The 16,429-nt window shown below is 43.7% G+C and overlaps 1 protein-coding gene across 2 annotated transcripts in view; it reads right to left on the reverse strand.

Moving 5' to 3' along the window:
• The window catches only part of ndrg2 (NDRG family member 2), a 55,742-nt gene that overhangs the window by 21,621 nt on the left and 17,692 nt on the right, over positions 1–16,429 (reverse strand). Inside the window, exon 1 of one of the 2 annotated variants that reach the window (XM_026162716.1) lies at positions 7,351–7,641. The exons of the other annotated variant lie outside the window; for it this stretch is intronic. Within the exon in view, the coding sequence (XP_026018501.1) occupies positions 7,351–7,555 (205 nt within the window). The 5' untranslated portion in view covers positions 7,556–7,641. Of the gene's footprint in view, positions 1–7,350; positions 7,642–16,429 lie in introns of those variants that run through there. 2 annotated transcript variants of the gene reach the window in all.

Here is a 16,429-nt window from a genome sequence, read left to right on the forward strand (position 1 = left end):
CAGCAGCACATACATAGGGACCTTTGACATGCAAATAACATCAAACGACGCTCAGATCGGTGCAGTGGGAGAAATTCCACACATTGACTTGCCGCTTGCAGCCATGTTCTATTTTACTTCCTTACATTATTGTGAGAATCTGACTTTTTAATCACAGCTTGCCCTGATTTATGGCACAAAACCAGCAGCAGCTGGAATACACACTGAAGGTCTGCAGCCTTGAACTGTTTGGGGTTTTCTTCCTCACTGGGACAAAGTAAACTGACAAACTGTCGCTCAGAAACCAAGTTAAGACATTTGATGTTGGATCATGTGGAGATGACAGCTGCACATACACACAGCGGGACATTTTTCAGAGTGGACAGCAGGTCTGTCAGCAAGAACTGCTTTGTATTACTACCATCCATGCTGTCATCTTACACTATTTTCTGTTATTTTGGAAAATTACCCACACTGAGAATCTCAAGTGCCACAGAGCAGCGATTTTTTTGTGGTTTGGCTTGCAGCATTTACCGAGGCTGAAAGGAAGTGAGCGCGCTCAGGTTGTTATTGTGCCTATCTGAAAGCATTGTGCTCAATCTGACATTTAAACGTGGAATGGGGGACCTTGTGACATCACTTTTTGTGCGAGCGAGCGTGCCCGTGCGCAATTCATGCTCCCATAAACCGATGACTGTATTCTGTCTGCAGATTATTAAAGGAAGCGGGTGGGTGGGGGGGGGGGAGATTGCAAGTTCATGTGTGTGTCCTTGTGTGCGTGTTCGCTCGCATGTGTGCACTCATCAGAAAATGAACTGCTGGCCCCGAGGGAGCTGTGTGTCTCTCTCTGCGTCGCGCACGGAAATGATTAGTCACCAAAGAGCCCCAACACACACACACACACACAAACCTTCAGTTCCTCCATTGTTGACCATCCATCTCTCCTCCACTCCCTTTACATTCATCTGTGTATCAGTTTATTGCATTTATCAGCATCTTATTTTTTATCACCCCTGCCACTGTGCCTGTGTCTCTCTCTGCCTTTCCTTCACTCAGTATCAGTTTCGCACTGACAGCCACTCAGTGGAGGCATCCACTCATTTATTTTATGATTTTATTGCATCACTTCAGCCTCTGGAAGCACTCAGATTTGTCCTCCTCAGCATTTGTGTTTCGGAGAAAGCAGCATCTGTTTACCAGCCTCCTGGATGCTGGACTGGGATATAATAGTTTTGGCTGAAGAGGAAAAGGGGAAAAAAAATGAACAAAAAATATTAATCATCTAATGGCGAGAAAATCCTGCAGACAGATTAGAGTCAACTGATCTGTGAGCCAACAGATATCAGTCTACAAAATTGTATACAAATCCATTTTGGTGCCGTAACTACCTACAGTGTTGTTGTCGTTATCAATTATTCACTGAACGGAGGCTGTCTGTGGTTTGGGCAGGCACACATGTCTGCTTCGCCTCGTTGCTCCATATACCGTCCTGCCATGTGTGTCCTCGTGCTATATGTGACACTATACAGGCAGCTTGTATTTGGCACTCAATCAGTCTGTAGATAAAAAAACCAAGCCATTCTTCGCTGCTCCTGAAATGCAATTCTGTAAAATCATGCAATGCACAATGTCTTACATACTTCCTATGCTTAGCAGACAACTGCATAAACAGCTCATAAAAGCTGGAGTCTTTTAATATTTGGTCATTTTGGCACCAAACTAGCCCACAATTACCTAAATAAATAAATTTGCTTTTTCTCAACTAATTCATTAAATCGTCATTTATTGACTGAAAAATCATTAACAACTAAGACAGATGCCCAGAATTTTATGGCTCCAGCTTCCTAATTATCTGCTGCTTTCCTTTTATTAACATGGAAATTTTGTCTGACAAGATAAGTGTCAGTTAATGAAGAACACAAATGGCTGATTAATCAATAAGAACATAATTTATCACAGAAGAATCGATCAATTTACAATTAAGGCAGTACTGAAGCACACATACAATTCAGCAGGCAGATTATTAAGACAGAGCAATTAAAACATTTAAAGACAAGAACACCAACAGACTGCAGTGAGTGGATTAATCAGCCACATATGTTCAGTGAATTACACTTTGAGACAAAGAAAGTGGGTTAGTTTTAATTAGAGCTCAACTGATACTGGGATAATTTCCCGGTAAGTACTGGAGTTTGATCAATACAGAATTTTAAGACCAATATCGGTGCCGATAATTGTTCATTTGAAAATCTGAAAGGTCTTTATTTTGAATTTATCAGCTGTTAAAAATACAGATTCCAATTGATCGGGAAATAATAACACTGGCATTAATCAATAAGGTCGATTATTCTTGTTATCAATATATAGGAAAATATCTTTAATATACACATTCAGTATGTGAGGAGTAATTTTAGAAAGAAAATAACGGGATCGTTGATCATTAAGTTTCTAGCAACGTATTTAAAAACAAGAAAACAGTGAGACACTGCTGGCTCTGCTCGACCAGAAGTTCAGGATGCTGCAGATAGTTCCAAAAGTATTGTAAAAAATACAGACAATAAGGGAGAAAAAGACAACCAACACACAGGTGATGTTCACATTTTTAAAAAGAATGTATTTTTGCGTGAATCGTGAAAATGATTAGGTCTTCATAGATCGATGTGAACACACTTTAGTCAACTTTAATGCAGGTCCAGGAATTTTTATGAACATCAGAAGAATGCTAATTTTGCTGCTATCTTACAAAAGCAAAAAATAATAGAGAAGTAGTAAAGACTAAGCTCCCCAACCCACCCCCATCTCTTAGATGTCCAGCGGGTATATCAAGCCTGTTTCTGGACTGTGGCTTTGCCAAAGACTTTGACTGCTTCACTGGGGATTTAATGCCTTTAGCATCTGGCACAATAACACATGCACTGATGCAAATACAGGATGTGAGCACTTGGACTAGATGCTACTTCATCTGGGGTATTTTCACTTCACTGCTATCAAATCCACACTGACTGAAATGACAGAGGAAATGGTGTTTGTGAGTCTTAAGCGTACTATGGTATTTATAAAAGAGGCACCATGAGGCTATTTTGAGAGGCTTATAAACAGAACTGGAATATTCTATGTAGAAACAACCTGATCCCAAATGCAACTACACGATAGGACTCAAGTTAGTGAAGTGTGTTACCTAAAAAAGGGCAGATTTAGGAATTTAAAATGACAATATAAACACATACACACAAGCCCAAAGTCTCTGTTTTGTAATTTTGTACATTATGACCTTAGCCTTAATCCTGTCCTGCTTGATATGTAGATTACTGTGCCACAGCTTGTCCCATGTTATTATCATTGGTCTGACATGTCCGGATATGCCTGCAAAGTATATTTGTTTTTGTGAGTCTTTAATTGTGTTAATAGGTCTCTTGTATTTTTAAGGGAAAGTATTGAGTTTCTCCATAAAAGAGATGACTAGTAGCTATGCAGAGTCGTTATTTTCCATGACACAAAGACAGATACCATATTTAGCACAAAGATGACTTCTGTATGCAACGATTGCTTTACTTTTATTGCCCTCCTGGATCAATAATCATTTAGTGAATCAAGCTGCTTTAGCTGTTTTGTTAAACCAATAATCCATAACTGAAAAATAGGAATGACGTTAAAGCCTTGATGTACGTCAAGAATGTAAAACTTATAATATCGACAGTAGAGTCGGGTTTGTTAACCACCACGTTCATATGATTTTCACTGGCCCAAAAAGCTTTTCATGAAATGCACAATTGTTGGAAAAAGTGTGTCTGCATGACAGCAAATACATTTCTCAGTGCATCAAAAAAATTAAAATTCTGATTATAATCATAGCTTTTTATTTTGCCTGAAATGAACCTGGCCCAGTTCTCAAAAACTGTATAAGACCAAGTCATTTTTCCCACTGATAGTTCTGCTGACTGATTGATTAGAGCCCTATATTATACTATAGGGCATTATCGGATTAGACCGATACAACACTTGGTACTTTTAAATTCCATATTCCGATATAGATACTGATATATTTTTTTCCAGACTTGGCTGAAGGGTGTTTCCGAAATTTCTTTTTTACCTTTTATATTTGCCTTTGTTATAAATCTTGATATTGATCGATCAGAAAATGGCTAATATCAACTGATACTGGCATGATAAATCAGACGAGCTCTAACACAGAGTTCCCAGCACTAAAACACTCGATTAATGATCTGCACACACACAGAAAATGACCCCATGTAATTCTGTGATTTACAGCAGCGTCATGCAAAGACATGGCAAAGAATATTGCTGTCTATTAATACAAGTCTGAAATGTTGATTAGCTAAAAAATGTGTCTCAGATTTCTTTATATGTGGAAGCCTTTGGCTCTTTTTTCTTTTGCTCTCCACTGCTCACTGCATTGGGCTGATAATTAATTCTCTGTTGGCTTGTCATTTCTGGAAATGTCTTTCATATTTCATGCAGTCGTTTTTCCATTGTTGATGCAAATATGTAGATTAGTACAGCTGTAAAAGAGTCATCAAGCTCAATGTCAAACGTTAATCAGTTGAATAATGAATCAAATAAGCACAGAACACATTTAGGACATCAGTGTGGTGACAGGTCTTCCATGCTTGCTATGACAAAAGAGTAAATTCAAAAGCTGGTAAGTACTGTTTTTTGTTTTGCTTTGGGTTTTTTATTTTTTTTTATTTTTGGGGAAGATTCCCAAACCAATGGCTGTTCACTTAGTTGGAGGTCTTTGTAATCAAAGACTGAGTTTTTTTTTTCTTCACTGGAGCAAAATCTCATCTTAACACTTTGGAGTGCAAGCTGTCATTTTATAAATATGCAAAGGCCTGACTGTTCACGCGGCAACAACAGCTACCACAGCATATAACAGAGACACTCTGATTACAACACACTTAGAGAGCCCTTCATTCTCCATTAAGCACGCCGCTGCTCTGCTCTATATCAGCAAGTAGTTGTCTGCTACTATATTTGTCCAAAATGATCAAAAACCTGGTATTTGGAGCCTTTAATTACGCACTGTGGGAGCAATTAAAGATAATATATTTATCACTGTAGGCATAAAGACCGCTGTGGCTGAATACTGCTGAAACATCACATAGTGCTCAGCAGCCAGTAGTAAACGAATCTAAATGATCTTCAGGAATACAAGCTGCCAAAAACAGCAGTCACATGACGACCTTGTGCATCAGTAAAAATGGACATTACGTCTCATGTAACTCACTTTTACATTTAATCTGATCTCACTTACACGCACACACTTTTTATATACAGCTTCCCGACGCTCTACTATCATCCATCTTTCTTTATCTGTGCCTCTCCGAGTCAGTGTGTTCATTGTGTTTTAGAGCGTGTGATAACTGCTAAACTGCACAGGAGGCAGCATCTGTCACCATAGAAAGAGAAAGATGGAGAGAAACAGACAGATTTGCATGAAGAGTAAGAAGTGAGGGAAGGTGGTAAGCTTGCCTTTCATTTGCCTCTACTCTGCTTCCACCCAGCAGCTATCAGAGAACAGCTGTTTGGTTGTTGCTCCGAACAGGTTCATTGTCTAATCAGGTTGTGTCACATAATTGCTTCAACTAAATGAATCCAACCTTGTTTTATACACATTCCTAATCATGCAGCGCGATGGCAGCTCACTTGTTTACCGTTAGCGGGCCCACTCAGTCCAGTGTGTCACGTTGGGTTTCTGTCAATCCTTGCTGTCATTCCTGCTCCCTTCCCCCCTTCTTTTCCTCATCCTGCTCTGTCACACCGACTCCATCTCTTCGTCCTTCAGCACAATGCAATGTCACCACGCGGTGACTTCAGATTGAGGCTGCCAGCAAAGGTTTATTGCAGCTACATAATACCGGTGAGGTTTTACTGAAAAGCCTTTGTGACCACTTTGGAAGAAGGTTACATAAACGACCAAAAAAAGAGACCTGAAGTAAAAAATTTGAGTTTCTGAATTTTGCAAGCAGAGATCAGAGATCAGTGGGTTTGTAATGGATCAGTACTGGTTTCTAAATTGGAGAGAGGTACAACAGCAAATGTCTACAGCCTTCTGTAAAACACGGTGGAGGCTTTGTCATTGCTCCGGGCTGCATTTCAGTCAATGGTGTTGAGATCTCGTCAAACTGGATGGAATTATGAACACAGAAAAGTACCATCAGATTTTAATGGAATACCATTTGCAAAGCATCTGATTGGCTTCAACATGACAATGATCCCAAACACCTTGCCACAGTACTAGAAAGCATACCTGGTTAGAAACACATCCAATGGAACACAATCAGTCATGGATTGGCCTTCCCAGAGCTCGGACCTCAACATCACTAAAGCAAAGTGGGATCATCTAAAGGGAGCCAGCAGCCAAATAAGAGCTTTAAATGGACTTGAATGTGGGCTAAAGGAATAACAATAACCTTCTTCCCCGGAGATAATGGTGATAAATATCCTGGCATGGTAAAAGTTTTCTGGAACAAACATTATCAGAGAAAATGCTGGCAAACTTACATTTTTTAAGTTTGGCATGCACCAACTCTAATATCTACAGCCCGTCCTCATCTTTTTCCACCTACTCAACTTTTGCATTAGTACCAAACAAACTGCCAGCACTTGAACAAAAAACAACATAATCATGCAAAGTACAAACCAGAGTACTTCAAGCGTCCTCTAGCTGTATGCACCTGATGCTGACATTGTTAGGCACTATGAAACTTCATCATATTCCTACTCCAGTGCAGCTGCATGTGCTACTAGCTTGTATGCACACTTTAGTGTCTACAAAGGCTGGCCTGCAAAAAACTTGTGAAACACCTCCACAATACATAAAACCTCCCAAGCCTGCTGATAGCGAGGCAAATAAAAACACCCCTTCTGACAATGATGTTCAAGAAATACTGCTAAGTTTACAGTACACTGTCTATATATCCACTGAACTGTTTTCTGTCAGCATCATTTTCAATCCCTACTGCTTTTCTTATTTCCTTTAGAAGACTACAAGGTGTAGTCTGGGTTATACTGACACCTTTACACACAGCTAGTTAGAAGTAAATCACGTCTTCTCAATGTTTTGACTTAAAGAAAACATTAAAATATCATGTGAACAAGGTCAGCCAACAGCGATGCATATTTATAAATGGAGTTTGCGGCACTGCAAGAGTAAAAAGCTTTTGCCAACAGACTCAGCTGCCAGCAAAATTAGAGACACAGAAGCTTGTACTCATGCCATCAGAACAAGCAATTTGGTGGATTTTTCTTATATCATAAACACAAAAGAGAATCCTATAGAGTAAAAGCATCCACATGAAAAAAGACAAATAAAAAAGCAGATTTTTTTTGCTTTGATCAATCATCAGCCGTCAAATTTTGTTTGCTGAGCTGGCAAACCAAGTTGCTGACCAACAGGGAAAGTTTCCCTCGCTCCAGCTGCCCTCTTTCTTTCTTCTCTTAATTTAAACTCTCTTTCTCTCTTTCTCACAGCTCTATACTCTTCTCCATCACTCTCCATCCATCTTTGTCCACGTTGCTGACATTCACCTTCCTCTCGATTCCTGCCAATCATCGCTCCCCGTTCTGTGTCACTGCAGGTCTTTGTCTCATTTCTCCCATCCTCTTTCTGTCTCTTTCACCGCCCAACAGCAAGTGGGAAAGTTTTTAAAAAAGGCAAACGTTTCCACTGGCACACTCTTTTCTTTCATTTGCTCTCACTCTCCACCAGTGTTTGCAGTTCTGAACAAAAAGGGGCGACCAGACACTCAAATTCGCACACGCACCCAGACACATAAACACTGAAAGTAGGGCGCTGAGCATTAAAGTGGCCTATATCAGGAATGTAGGCTGAAGGTTGAAATTCTGAAAGGTTAAACCAGTGGCATCTGGCGCGGCCGCTTCAACGTGTGAAGGCGTCGCTATCGAGGAGATGAAAAAATGAGAGGGTGATGAGTGGCAGGAGGTTGAGGGATTAATATTTGTCTCTTCACAGTTCATGACATTTTTAAAAAAGACAGCTGTTTGGGGAAATATGACTCAGGAACAGCATTCTTCATGTGCTCAAACTCATGTAGGATTTTAAAACCATTTTTTTTAACTGGCAAAAATAATCTACCAGTCAAATGAATAACTCAAATAAAATTATAATTCAGTCACTGGGAGTTTGTTTTACCCTGTTTTACTGTAGGGTCAGTATGTGGAATGACATGAAAGCATAGATCCACCCTGCTTTGCTATAACAGTGTAGGTTTGTGGTGGTGTAATGGTACATGGGGATTATTTCCTTGGCCCCTTAGTACCAAATGAGCAGTGATTAAATGTCACAGCTGACTTGAGTGTTGTTTCTGACCAGCAGTATTGGGTGTAATGTGTTGCAAAGTTACAAAGTAACTCGTTACTGTAATCACATTAGACCTGTTCAGTAAGTTTTTTACTGTACTTAACTCAGTATCTTGATGCCCAATCATCCAGGTAAATATGGATGATTGAAATTCCAAAAGTTGATTCTGTTCATCTGTTACGGCTGTGGCCATAAGAACACTGTGTGGGCTGTTTGTTCTGTGTCTCTTTACTGTGCTTAAGACTCTCTACAGGTACCTCCCCTAATGAAGAGTAGTGAGCTGATTGGACCATGGAACAGGTGACCACATTCAAAAAGCCGCTCTGACAGCTCCAGAGAGAGAGAGAGAGAGTGTGGAACGAGCGAGTAGCCTGACAGCCGTCGCAGTCCTGACCCTGGTTTTCCCAGCCTGCGTTTATCTTGTGTATTTGTGGGAGTGTGAATTGTAAGCTTAGGCACTCGTGGGCTGAAGCGGAAGGGGTGAGCTGCCTTTTCTTTTGGAATCGTTTTCTCCTGTTTTCTTGGTCAGGGAGCGAGGGATAGCTCTGTCATTTGTTTGTTCTTTTTTCTTTCTTAGGGTTTAGTTAGTCTTTTCTGGTGGGACTTAGTTGGTTTTGTTTATTATTTTGGCCTGGGCTCACCCCGGAGCTATGCTTCTTGTCCTTAAATAAAATCACTTTTTTTACTTACAACTGGTTTGGATGTTTGGCTTGGGAACCAGGGCGGGGATTTGGTCTCTCTCTCCTCCAACCTTATGTGCGTCCCTACCCGCCTAGACTAGGGGCGTAACATAAATGGGGGCTCGTCCCTTTTCGTTCGTGTGATTGGTTCGTTTCCTTTTTGCGTTTGTGGTGGGGGGGAAACGTCGTGCGCGAGTTTTGCGGCTCTGGAGTGCGCGGATGCGGTTGGGTGTCTGCGGTGTTGTGTTTTCCTTTTTCGCTTTGCTCGTGATGTCGTTTGACATGGATGATTTTGCGCAACGTCCCTCCATTGAAAAGTTGGAGCGGTGCACAAAAGCAGATTTGTTGGTAGTGGCTAACTTATTCAGGGTGGATGTTCCGTTGAATGCTAAGAAGGCGGAAATTAAACACTGTTTGGTGGAGAGACTGGTGGACAGGGGAGTGTTTGGGGGGCAGAAAACCTCGCCGAGTGGGTCTGGGAGTTTGGAGACGGCAGTGGGGGCGGAAGCTGCTGGGGCCGTCCCGAAGCCTTCCAAGGGGCGGATGCCGTCGGGGGCGGAAGCTCCTGTCGCCATTCAGTCTCCTGTATTTGACCCGGCTGGCCAGGTTGGGGCGGGTTTGGTGACGGAGGATCTCAGGCTTGCCCTTCGCTTGAAGGAGGTGGAGTTGGCGGCTAAGGCTAAGGAAGTCGAGCTCATGCATCTCCGCATTCGAGCTATGGAGCTTGATCGTTCTCGAGCGAGTGACGCTGCTCCCGTTCCTGTAAGTACACTCCCCGACACTCCCACCATAGACCAGTTTAACGCTAGCAAACAGGTTGTTTTGGTACCTCCTTTTAGGGAGGGAGAGGTTGACTCATATTTCACTGCTTTTGAGCGCATCGCAACCACTTTAAAATGGCCAAAGGACGTCTGGAGTCTGTTGCTGCAATGCAAATTAATAGGAAGAGCGCAGGAGGTCTGTGCGAGTCTTTCTATTGCGGACAGCTTGGATTATGAGGTTGTCAAATCCACTATTTTGCGGGCTTATGAACTTGTCCCAGAGGCGTATCGACAGAAGTTTCGTGCCTGTCGCAAGTTTGATAGTCAAACGTTTGTGGAATGTGCACGTGAGAAAACTGTCTTATTTGACAAGTGGGTGGCTGCCAGTCACGCGGAGGACTTAACTCAGCTAAAGGAGTTGATCCTGCTGGAAGAGTTCAAGACATGTCTCCCTGAAAACATTGTCGTGTATCTTAATGAGCAGAAGGTGGGGTTACTGTCTAAAGCCGCGGTCCTTGCCGACGAGTTTGTGTTAACTCATCGTGCTGCACTTTCGACAGAGCGCCGTGAGTACACTTCCTCACCTCGTCCTGTCAGAAGTTATAGGGTTTCCCCTAAGCGCCAGACACGTTCTGCTGCTATTCCTATGTCAGATCGCAAATGTTTTTATTGTCATGAAATCGGGCACCTCGTTGCTGCTTGCCCATCACTACAGCGCAGGGAGCAGGCCAACACGGTGAGGAAGCCGAAAAGTGTGGGTTTCGTTCGTTCTATGTCAGCTTCCACTTCACCTAGCAATGGAGTGGGAAGTGAAGGCTTTGATGAGAGCTACCGCCCTTTTGTGTCGGAGGGGTTTGTTTCGTTGAATGAAAAAGAGGAGGATCGGGTGCCGATCATGATTCTGCGTGACACTGGGGCCGCGCAGACTCTTATTTTGAAGGGTATTCTACCTTTTTCTGATGACTCTTTTTGTGGTTCGGATGCTCTTGTCTGGGGTGTAAAAATGGATGTACTACGTGTGCCATTGCACAATGTGTTTCTTCAATCGCCGCTCGTTTCGGGTTCGGTACCGGTTGGCGTGCGCGACCAGTTGCCAGTGCCCGGAGTTGCGATGATTCTGGGGAATGATTTGGCTAACGGAAAAGTGTTTTCTACCCCGAGAGTGGTTGAGATACCGGTGCCTGATATTTCATTACCTAACCCTGTCGCTGAGGAGCATTCCTCCTCTGTTTTTCCTGCTTGCGCGGTAACTCGTGCGCATAGGCGCAAGTACGGTGACGTGGATTTATCTGATTCTTTTCTCTGTGCTGGTGGTGGTCCGGAGTCTGAATCTGAAACCCGTGTTCCACTGACGGGCGACTCTGAGGCGATGCTGCCTATTAGCCCATCAGTGACACCTCAACTGTCTTTGGAAATCAACAAAAAGGAGTTGGTTTCGGCACAGCAGAGTGACCCAACTCTTGTGAGTTGTTTTTCCGCGGCCAACTCTAGCGACCAGTACCCTCGTGTTTATAGTGTCGAGGATGACGTGTTGATGCGTACTTGGTATCCGCCTACAGCTGGTGATTTGGGTTGGAATGTGTTTAAACAGGTTCTGGTGCCTCAACAGTACCGACCCAAAGTTCTTGGTCTTGCCCATGACAGTTTTTCTGGACATTTAGGTATTAGGAAAACCTATCACCGCATTCTGCGTCATTTCTTTTGGCCAGGATTGAAGAATGACGTCGCTCAGTATTGTCGTTCTTGTCACACCTGTCAGATTAGTGGTAAGCCTAACCAAGTCATTCCACCCGCTCCATTACACCCTATTCCAGTTTTAGGGGAACCTTTTGAACACATCCTCATCGACTGCGTTGGTCCGCTCCCTAAAACAAAATCGGGTCACCAGTACCTCTTGACTCTGATGTGTGTTGCTACCCGTTTTCCCGAGGCAATTCCGTTGCGCACCCTTAAGGTTAAACCAGTTGTTAAGGCATTGGTGAACTTTTTCTCTATCTTTGGTTTACCAAAAGCTGTTCAAACTGACCAAGGCTCTAATTTCATGTCTAGGATTTTTGCTCAGGTTTTGCAGTCACTTGGCATTAAACATCGGAAATCTAGTGCCTATCATCCGGAGTCGCAAGGTGCGCTCGAGCGGTTTCATCAGACATTGAAATCGATGATGCGGAAATTTTGCCTTGAGTCTCAAAAGGAGTGGGATGAGGGGTTGCCGCTGCTTCTTTTAGCAGTGAGAGAAAGTGTGCAGGAGTCGTTAGGATTTAGCCCTGCTGAGCTGGTGTTCGGTCACGCAGTGCGTGGCCCCTTGCGATTGCTTAAGGAGAACTTCCTGTCCGACACTGTTGCCCCTAAGGAAAATGTGTTAGACTATGTGAGCTCTTTCAGAGAGCGTTTGCATAAAGCGTGCGCAATTGCACGGGATGCTCTCAGTGCAACACAAGGTAGGATGAAGAGGAAGTTTGATGTGAAGGCTGTGCAGCGAAAATTTGAGGTTGGTGATAAAGTTTTAACACTTTTACCAGTCCCTGGATCTTCCCTCCAGGCCAAGTTCAGTGGTCCGTATACAGTGCAGGCGAAATTGAGTGACACAGATTATGTCATCGACACCCCAGAGCGGAGGAAAAAGTGCCGTGTGTGTCATATTAATATGATGAAGCCCTACTTTGCTGGTGGTGTGTCAACAGTTGCGACTGTGGGGGTGCCGGTTTCCGAAACTCGGTATGACCCAGTAGGTGACGATTTGGTTTTCGGTTGTGCTGTGGGCTGCGCACGACTTAGGAATTCTGAAATCCTACGTGATTTAAGGTCACATTTAACTGGGGTAGACAATGATGTCCGAAATGACGTGTGTCGGTTGATTGAAAATCATCCTAATCTTTTCTCGGACACTCCATCCTGTACCACCGTGTTGGAGCATGATATCGATGTGGGGGACCATCCTCCAATCAAACAGCATGCCTACCGGGTGAATCCCACTAAGCGTGCTCTTTTCCAGACAGAAGTCTCTTATCTGTTGGAGAATTGTCTTGCTGTCCCTAGCTCTAGTGCGTGGAGTTCCCCATGTCTCCTAGTGCCTAAAGCGGATAAGACCCCACGGTTTTGTACAGATTTTCGGAAGGTGAACAGTGTGACCAAGCCTGACTCCTATCCTCTGCCCAGAATGGAGGATTGTGTTGATAGGGTCGGTTCTGCGACCTTCGTTACCAAGCTGGACTTGTTAAAGGGCTATTGGCAAGTTCCCCTAACATCACGTGCGGCTGAAATCTCTGCTTTTGTTACTCCTGACCATTTTCTCCAGTACACTGTCATGCCTTTCGGGTTGCGCAACGCTCCCGCCACATTTCAACGGCTCATGAATATCGTGCTGGGCGGCGTCTGCAAGTGTGAAGTGTATTTGGATGACATTGTCGTCTATTCAGACACCTGGTCAGAGCATATGGAGACACTCACTGATGTGTTCCATCGCTTGGAAAGGGCATCCCTCACCCTCAACCTCGCCAAGTGTGATTTTGGTAAAGCCATGGTAACGTACTTAGGAAAGCAGGTGGGTCAGGGGCAAGTGCGCCCTATCTCGGCCAAAATCCAGGCCATACTGGATTTTCCTGCCCCTCAGACTAGGCGTGAGCTTCGCCGTTTCCTCGGCATGGTGGGCTACTACCGGAGTTTCTGTCAAAACTTCGCGGACGTGGTCGCACCTCTCACTAGCCTCACTAGTGTGTTGAGACCTTTTGTGTGGACCTCTGCGTGTCAGAGTGCGTTCCGGGCTGTTAAGACTCTCCTGTGCAGTGCGCCAGTGCTGGCCGCCCCTGATTTTGCACGCCCTTTTAAGTTGGAAGTGGACGCCAGTGCAAACGGGGCAGGTGCCGTATTGCTGCAGGAAGACCATCATGGTGTGGATCACCCAATCGGCTATTTCTCAAAGAAATTCAATGTCCATCAGCGAGGGTACAGCACGATTGAGAAAGAGGCCCTCTCTCTGCTGTTTGCATTGCAGCATTTCGAGGTGTATGTCGGTGGCAGTCCCTCGCCTGTGATTGTTTATACCGACCACAATCCCTTGGTATTCCTAATGCGGATGCGGAACTCGAACCAAAGGCTGATGAGGTGGTCCCTCCTGGTGCAGGACTTCAATTTGGAAATCCGTCATAAAAAGGGCACAGAGAATGTGTTAGCGGATGCCCTATCCCGTGTTTTCCCTTAAACATGACTGTCCAAAACATCTACAAAGGAGATGTCTTTGATTTTGGGAAGGGGGGTGTTACGGCTGTGGCCATAAGAACACTGTGTGGGCTGTTTGTTCTGTGTCTCTTTACTGTGCTTAAGACTCTCTACAGGTACCTCCCCTAATGAAGAGTAGTGAGCTGATTGGACCATGGAACAGGTGACCACATTCAAAAAGCCGCTCTGACAGCTCCAGAGAGAGAGAGAGAGAGTGTGGAACGAGCGAGTAGCCTGACAGCCGTCGCAGTCCTGACCCTGGTTTTCCCAGCCTGCGTTTATCTTGTGTATTTGTGGGAGTGTGAATTGTAAGCTTAGGCACTCGTGGGCTGAAGCGGAAGGGGTGAGCTGCCTTTTCTTTTGGAATCGTTTTCTCCTGTTTTCTTGGTCAGGGAGCGAGGGATAGCTCTGTCATTTGTTTGTTCTTTTTTCTTTCTTAGGGTTTAGTTAGTCTTTTCTGGTGGGACTTAGTTGGTTTTGTTTATTATTTTGGCCTGGGCTCACCCCGGAGCTATGCTTCTTGTCCTTAAATAAAATCACTTTTTTTACTTACAACTGGTTTGGATGTTTGGCTTGGGAACCAGGGCGGGGATTTGGTCTCTCTCTCCTCCAACCTTATGTGCGTCCCTACCCGCCTAGACTAGGGGCGTAACATCATCTGAACGTAGCGTTTGGCCATTCCCCAACTCTCTGTGAATGGTACTTATGGCCATTGATCAGTGGTCTTTGATCAGTGGGTTTTGGTCAGTGGTTGTTGATCATTGGTCATGAGAATTTGCATAATTAAGATTAAGGAACTGACCTCCCAGCCCATTGTTCCTTCAGTGGGCTGGTTTCAGTCATTATGCAAATGTACTGTTTATAAGGTTGGGGAAACCTGCAGTCAGCTGAGACTGAAGAAGTCACTTGGATGAGTGACAAAGCGTTTCTCCCAAAAAACGCTACATCCAGATGAACAGAATCAACTTTTGGAGACTAAACTCAGTAATTACATAAAAGATACAAAATGTTGTTACTTGTGTTACCAAATGCAGATAGAAAGAAAAAAATTATATATCTTTCTACGCACTTCAACTACAACCAGCTGATTTCAGTTTGTGTGCAGCAGAAGGAAATTGGTAGAGCGATATGGATCTTGAGGAGCAGTGATAGTGACAGAAGCAAGGGGTTGTGTTGGTGTGTGGGGATGTAGCCTCAGGTTTATATTGTTCAATGGTAATCACGTGACCATGCATTTCAGGTCATTTCACAGAGAAACGAGTAAGTAATGTAACAAGTTTTGTAACAAATTACTTTCTCCGGTGAGTAATCAAGTAACATACTGCTTTATTTAAAAAAAAAAAAAACACACGCATAAGGTGTAATACATTGCTTTCCTTGAGTAAAAACCCAGACACTGCTATGCCATATCACATCTTCCACAATAATCAATTTTTATATGACACAAAATTATCATCTCTTTCTATTGTTGGTATAGCAACACCATGCATTAATGTTCCCTGATGCATACAACAACAAGATAAGCCTGGGCATATAGCGAGAGCTGTATGTCAGCTACGGCAGCGGTCCCCAACCCCCGGGCCTCGGACCGGTACCGGTCCGTGAGTCGTTTGGTACCGGGCCGCGAGGGTTGAGGCTCAGGTGTGAAATGTGTGGTTTTCAGGGTTTTTATCGGTTTTCAGCGTTATTTTGTTATCGTTTTTATTGTTAACTCGGTTTTCCTGGGTCTTTTCACGTGTGTTATGAATAAATCTTCTATTTTTCAGTAGCGGTACTAGTTTTATTTTGTTGTATTTTTTCGCGACACCTTAAAGGCCGGTCCATGAAAATATTGTCGGGCATAAACCGGTCCGTGGCGCAAAAAAAGTTGGAGACCGCTGAGCTACGGGTGACGTTTTAGCACCTATAGTAAAAAGGAAGCTGGCAGTTTGCAACACAAATATAACCAAACCACTCTGTCAGTCACTGGTTGTACTTCATACAACAGGAAGTGCAACGACTAATTTAATAGTCGACGCACGTTTGAAGCTTTGTGACATCCCAAAAGACACAGGAATAAGTAGTAGGATTTAAGGGTGTAATAACGGGCTGAAACAGAAGGTGGCAGCACTGCATGTACAAGGATGCCAGCTGCCATTAAACACCACAGAAGAAGAAGAAGCAGTCTCTGGTATCGTAGCTGTGTTCAAATTCAGGGGCCTCATCCTCCGGAGGCCGCGTTTGTAGGCCGATTACGTTATAGCAATGCGACGAAGGTTGTCCAAATTTGAAGACTGCAGCCGACAAATGCGTTCTTCATTTCCCCTGATTTGAAGGACGGGTCGGGTGTATCCTTCGTGGCCCAACCTATCCCAGAATTCATAGCGCGGCCAAGTCAATTCCAGATTCCAACAATGGTGACAGCTACTTAGTTTTAATATTTAATATTTTTAATATTTTTTATTCCTATT

The sequence above is a fragment of the Astatotilapia calliptera genome, chromosome 3 (assembly GCF_900246225.1).
Source record: "Astatotilapia calliptera chromosome 3, fAstCal1.2, whole genome shotgun sequence".
Taxonomy (NCBI): Eukaryota; Metazoa; Chordata; class Actinopteri; order Cichliformes; family Cichlidae; genus Astatotilapia; species Astatotilapia calliptera.